Consider the following 6,964-nt stretch of genomic DNA (forward strand, 5'->3'; position numbering starts at 1 on the left):
ACTGTTGATTTTACCATTCTGCAACACCTGCAAATTGTTTAATACATTTTTTGGGTAATTTTTACAAAAAATCTGTCTATTTCTGAAACATTAAGAGGATATAAACAGCGAAATAAAAACTAGCCAATAAATTACTTCGTATACCATTAACTATCAATAAATGACTTCGTATACCATTAACTATCAATAAATGACTTCCTATACCATCACATTGCTGCAACACAAATATCCTGGCTCACATTGTGCCAAATAAGTCCTATTGTACATAATCAACGAAGAATGGTGAGGAAGTCAAGCCGCCTCAAGGCATCTCCTGCCATTATTAGTATGATACTGTAAAAAGGCGTAAGCGGGCTTAAAGTTAACACACACGACACCCCTGAAGCAGCATTTAACATAAAATGCATCTTGTTGTGTTCTTGGGTTTATACTGAGACGCAAAATAGTAAAATGAAAAATAATGCGAGTATACACACGTATAGTAGGGTGGGGTAAGATGAGACACCTTTGGCAAACAATATCCAAATGTCCTGATTGTGTTTTAAACAATTAACAATGATCTGTGGGAGTCTTGAGGATGTAGTTTTATAATTCTTTGAGTGTTCTTGATTTACTACTAAATGGGACGAGAAAATAGATTTAAAAAGTGTCCCATCTTCCCCCAACGTACTATACATATAGGGCAGTTAATTGCGACATAGCGACACAAATTACTACATACCCACACAATTAATAATAAATCACACTGAATGCGGCTCAATCCGCGAATCACGTGACTATAAAGACGTGCAACTGCCTTTCTGTCATGGGTGTGGTCGGAGGCGTGTCCATAACACAAACAAAAACATACGTTACCCGTAGCGTCATATTTAAAAGATACCGTATGTGAACACACTGCTTTTTGATACTTTTTCCGGCCACGTATGCAATTTCATGATGACTGTTTTCAGGCACTTAGACGGAGTTTCGTATGATTTAGTTAATTTACGCTGGTGTGACCGTGACGTATTGTGATATATATATATATATATATTCATAAATTTTGTTAAGTTCGACCTTTGTATTCAATTGCGAGAGATTTACTACCATTTCCCCTTTTTAAAAAAAGTTTCCATGCCTTTCTTTTTTTGTGAAAACGAGAGAGCTGCACAAGTTGGAAGGACGTAGCTGATAAGCGCATATGACCAACTATACAATTTGTTTGTAAAATAAATTTCATTCATTCACAATGGAAGTAGAGAACGCTATATCCACTGTACCTAGTGTATAAAGCCAGGGGAAGGGTTAGGGGGTTGCGACCCCTCCTTTTGAACCAAAAAAAATAATTAAAAGGAAAACTTTTAAAAAAAGTAAAAATTTTTGGAATAACCCCTCCATATTTTTTTCTGGCTGCGCCACTGACTTTGCCTCATTGGACATTAAAAACAACAAATTTATTCCCAACATTTTTGTAAAACATGGTATAAAGTATTGTAGGGTAAGATGGGATACCGTTAGCGCTGAATCTCCTATTTTTCTGGTCGAGTTTTGAACAATAACAAGCCAACTTTTTAGTCGCGAGGCTACGGTTATTTAAATCTCACCCTTCCCTTCTGAACGGCGGATTTTGGGTGACAACACGAATTGATAGTTTGCCGTGTTGAAACGTGTGAAATATAAAATTAATACCTGGGAAAGAGGTTTAAAAAATACCGTCTTACCCCGAGTCCCGTTTACCCCAACCCTACTATAAATACAACTATTGGTAATGTAGATTTAACGAATTTAATACTAAATACGAATCAACTAAAACATACGAATTAGACAACGTTTTTATTCCATATAAGAACTGAAAAAAAATTTGTTATAGTGCAATGGGGGAAGATGGAACACTTAAGCGAATATTGCCAACTAGTTCCAAAATCAAAACACAATGCGGTTTTGGGTAATACCACGAATTAGTACTATTATTCCTTTATTAGTTACCAACAACTCAAAAATGAAAAAAAAGAAAACACACGAGGAGTTATTTAGCGATTCGCACAATATTTAAACGAAATTTTACAAAATCGAAAACACACAGGATAAAACGGGAGAGTTTAAAGTCATTGTTAATTTTGATTAATAAGTGTATTTATTATTAGGACCCGAAATACTACTGTATGTTTTCAACCAAATATTTTTCAACCATAAAGTAGTTTACACACGTTTTTCTTACTGTTTAATGACCACCACTTTATGTAAACTAGGCATTGTACATACGGTGTATATATACATACGACACGCAAGTTTTAAACCCCTAAAAATTATTTTGTCAATTTACAGTAAGGTGGGGGAAGATAGGACACCTTTTACCTCTATTTGCTTGTCCCGTGTAGTAGTAAACAAAAAAAAAATTCAAGGAATTATAAAACCATATTCCCATATGAATACCATATAAAGACCGTTATTACATGTTTAACACACGTTCAGAATATTCAGACATTATGTGCAAAAACGTCCCATCTTGCCCCACAGTACTATACCGGCTTGAGTAACAAACTCAGAGTTTTCAAATTTAAAAGGCGACATGTGTGGCTTACGGTTCTAATAAGCTATACGCGCTGGCCTTTTACTCTGCGAAAGTGGGCCGTGCCGCCGAACAGCAGATGTTTAGGACAAAGGGAATGCACGTGACAGCGAACACTGGCAGTCTGTTCAACAGTTATCGTGCAGTAATGACAAAAATGAGGAGCAAATCTAAAAGCCCTGCTTCCAGTGCTGAGAGTTTTTTAATGACAAGGTAAGCCATAAATAAAGAAGTTTTATGATATTTTATAATAAACATTAAAATCGCTTCTGAAATATAACTGGTATATATGTCTGGTACTTTAGCGTAAGATAGATACCGTTATAGCATGTAGTTTCCAATATTTTTTAATCAAGTTTTTAACAATTTAACGCTGTTTTAGATCATAGATACATAAAAATATATATTCCAGTAAAAGTGTTTTTTTGGTTACTATTAATGAGACGGAAAACTATAATGAAAATATGAAGCATCTTACCCAAGCTTATATATTATATTTATTGTTTAAAAAAGGAATAAAATTTTGTTCCGTTTTGGTTATTATATATGGCTGTTGAATTAAAGTATCTTAAAGTAACTCGATTACACTTTTAAAACATAAAGTTTTTTGTTTTATTTATATATAAGTTACATACTTTACACTTATTATCATTTTTTCTGCAAAATATAATAGGGTGGGGGGATGGGAAACATTTTCATTCTATTTTCTCGTCACATTTGGTATAGGAAACAGAGAACATTCAAAGAATTATAAAACCGAATCCTCACGGCTTCCATAGAGCTTTGTTAAATTTTTAAAACACTATCTGGATATTTGGATATTCTGTGCTAAAGGTGTCCCATTTTTCTATATATTCGTTTCGTGTGCAAATTAAAACAAAAACGTATGTGTATTAGGGAGGAAAAGGAAAAACCTGTTTCGAAATGCTGTCACAAGTGTAAAAGACGAAGATTGGCAAAACGGGAGGTAAACGACTAAATTCTTTATTTCGGAATTGTATTCCTGGTTATGAGCTAAACTACAAAACCGAGGAACCGATCTTTCATCGAATGCTTGTTAATTTTAAACAGAATTGCCCAATTTTAGTGCCGCTGTCTGTTTTAGTTGGAATTTAGAAGCAAAACGAATTACATTTCTTTCAATACGAAAGAACCTTTATTCAAGCTACACGTTGAATGAAGAATTCTTTAGCACGCGGTGTTAAAATTTCGCTTTGTTAAAAGCTACGTATTGAGCGCGGTATACGAAAAGTAATGAATAATTTAAATAACTGTACCTTATGGTGACTGCTGCCTGATGAATATTCAAAGGGGCGTATACGAAATTTCGAAATAATCGATTGCCTGCTGCGGCACAAGATATAACCAATGCCCAATAAATTGTTTCGCCTTGAACAAGTATATACATATATAGTAGGGTGGGGGAAGATAGGACACCTTTTCATCCTATTTTCTCATCCCATGTAGTAGTAAAGAAAGAACATTTAAAGAATTCTTAAACCGTATCTTCACGACTCTACTAGACCGTTGTAAATTGTTTAAAACACGATCAGGATATTTGGATATTATGTGCTAAAGGTGTCCCATCTTTCCCCACCCTACTATACACTTCATTAATATAGCAAATAATATAGATTGGGGGAAAATGGTCCGTGCTTTTTATTTTTTACATCGTTCCATTTGGTAGTAAACAAATAAAAAAAAGAATTAACTGTATTTGCGCGCACTATGTGCTAACAGTATACCCATCTTAACGCATTGTCCTGACATGTACAAAACCGGGTCCGGAATTAACGTTTTAAGACACTAAAAAGAAAGGGCGCATAGTCAATTTCTTGGGATAAATACAAAATTCGCTTTCAAATTAAAACGTTTATTCAAAATTTCGTGACCCCGTGTAAAACACTTTACATGCAGAAACGTCTTGAACGACTACAGAGAAGACCTCGCTCTCGCAGAAGTTCCATTGAAAGGTGTGTATGCAGAAATGTTTATAAACGTGTGTAGTATGGTGGGAGAAGATGGCACACTCCTTCTTTCTATTTTTTCGTCCCATTTTGTAGTTAACAAAGTTAACAAAATTAATTATAAAACCATGCCCCCACGACTCCTATAGACTGTTGTTAATTGTTTAGAACAAGATCAGGATATTTGGATATTATGTGCTAAATGTGTCCCGTATTTCTTCACCCTTCTTTATGTGAATCAAAATACACAAATGCTATACACGTGATTAAAATAAAGGAAACACTGACTGTATATTAACTTATATAGTGACGAATCATTCAAATCACGAACACGAACTCGTTCACGATCACGGTCCAGCTCATGGGATAGGTTCCGAGGATCACGGAGTCCTTCGATCCCGATAGATCCACATAGAACTTCACCTTCTCATCTAGAGGTTCGGCGAATTACAAGGTAATGGACGCTTGGGTGTGTTTCATGCATACCAAAGCCGTGTTTTAGATGTCAAAAACTATATAGATAGATAGTAGGTTTAGATAGTAGGGTGGGGAAAATGGGACACCTTTTCATTCTATTGCTCGTCCCATTTGGTAGTAAACAAATGGGACGAGACAATATATATCCCATCTTCCCCCACTCTACTACATAAACAAAAGCCAAATTCAAATCTCGCAATTAAAGAGGACTTCTATAATATAGACAGCAGTAGCCTACAGTTAGTGGCTTTGGTAAAACGGTGCTTTGCAAATCACAACAAAAATCAATGATCAGATCGATAACTGGTTTGCATTCAATCGATCTTAGACTACGTTCGGTTGCCTGCTTTAGATTAAACTGTATATCTCCCTATACTGTGTGTGGCATACGTAGTCCAAAACAGTATAACTCAATTTAAAACTAAAGGTTTTATGACGCAGAAAGCAATGCACAACTTTTTTATTCTAGTTTTCTTTCATTTATTCATCCAATTTAGGATTAAATTTACAACTTTTATAGACCGTTGTTAATTGTTCAAAACCCGATCAGCGTGGTGAAATATATAGGCTCTAGACGTTGCCTATTGGCCTACACATTTAGGTCAATTATTTTTTGTTTATGTAAGCTAAGAAAAATGAAAATTCGAAATATAAAACGCCAAAGTAGAATTTGACATTATGATGCTTTATAAATGATTAAAAAAGTTCTTAACTGAGTTGTCTATCGCAACAGCTGGTTGGCATGAAACGTAAATACGTTCTGTTTATTGGCACTACACATCTATAATGTAGGGTGGGGGAGACGGGACACCGTTAGCACAAAATATTCAAGTATTCTGATAGTTTTTTAAAAAATTAACAACGGTCTATGAAGTTCTTTGAATGTTCTTTGTTTACTTCCAAATTGAATGTTTTTTATAGTGCGTGAAACTGTTTATTTTTTTACAGCGCAAGAAAACTGCCGGTTCCTTACAACAGGAGATGGGACTCAAGCGATTCAGATTCGGATTCGTCAATCTACGATAAAAGGCCGAACATATTCCGACAAAATATGAAGCGAACAACAACGTGTTTCATGTGAAACTTTTTATTATGAAACGGCAAACATTTTGGTGGAAATGCATTTGCGGGGGCATTGCATATGTTTGATATATGCGGGGTATTATACATTTGCTTGCCATTTTTTTGTTCAATATTTTGTAGGGTGTGGAAAGATAGTACAACTGTTATTCTATTTTCTCGTCCCATTTGGTAGTAAGCAAAGAAAATTCAAACAATTATAAATCCGTACCCTTCCCATAGGGCATAGACCGTTGGTAATTGTTTAAAACACGATCAGGATATTTAAATATTATGTGCTGAAGGTGATGTCACATCTTTCCCCACCCCTACTATGTGTCAGTTCCATTTAAACTACGAATGCTTGCACACTTGTATATTTTCAACTTCAATTTTTAATTCCTATTATACTTGCCAAGTAGGGTTTCGAACCTAGAACCGTAAACTGTTTCATGGTTGTTCCTAATATTGTATGTTTAATCCTATAGAAGTGGTCTAAATAAAACCTTCTGGTTTTGTTTGACTGCTAAATTTTGAAAACTTATTTGTTATTTTTACCCATTACATACTAAAAAAACACATGTTGATAAATCATTCTAAATTACCGATAAACTTGGACGACACACTATATATACATAGGGACTATATAGGCCTATACTGTGTTATACTAGATTTTATTTTAAAGCACTATGATATTGTGTTTACAGTTCCATTGAGACTTGTACAGATTGAAAATCATTTTTTTAATTTTTACTCAACTGTACTGTTAATAAAATCGTATTAAACAAAATCAAATTAAAATTTTGCCCATTGGCGCATTGATAGCTCGCATGCCTTTAACCTAGAGGTTATGGGTTCAAGGCTCGTCACTGCTACCTTCGTGGGTGTATGTGTGCTCCAACCCAGTTGTTAC

At 34.8% G+C, this 6,964-nt stretch overlaps 1 protein-coding gene across 1 annotated transcript; it reads left to right on the top strand.

Annotated features, from left to right (window-relative positions):
• The first annotated feature begins 2,594 nt into the window (after window positions 1-2,594).
• Window positions 2,595-6,835, top strand: LOC100182812 (serine/arginine repetitive matrix protein 4). Its single transcript, XM_026839105.1, has 5 exons — window positions 2,595-2,761; window positions 3,446-3,515; window positions 4,466-4,521; window positions 4,823-4,969; window positions 5,941-6,835. The coding sequence occupies exons 1-5, from the start codon at window positions 2,628-2,630 to the stop codon at window positions 6,071-6,073; spliced, it is 540 nt and encodes a 179-aa protein (XP_026694906.1). The 5' UTR covers window positions 2,595-2,627; the 3' UTR covers window positions 6,074-6,835.
• Window positions 6,836-6,964: the final 129 nt, after the last annotated feature.

Source organism: Ciona intestinalis, chromosome 1 (assembly GCF_000224145.3).
Source record: "Ciona intestinalis chromosome 1, KH, whole genome shotgun sequence".
Lineage (NCBI taxonomy): Eukaryota > Metazoa > Chordata > Ascidiacea > Phlebobranchia > Cionidae > Ciona > Ciona intestinalis.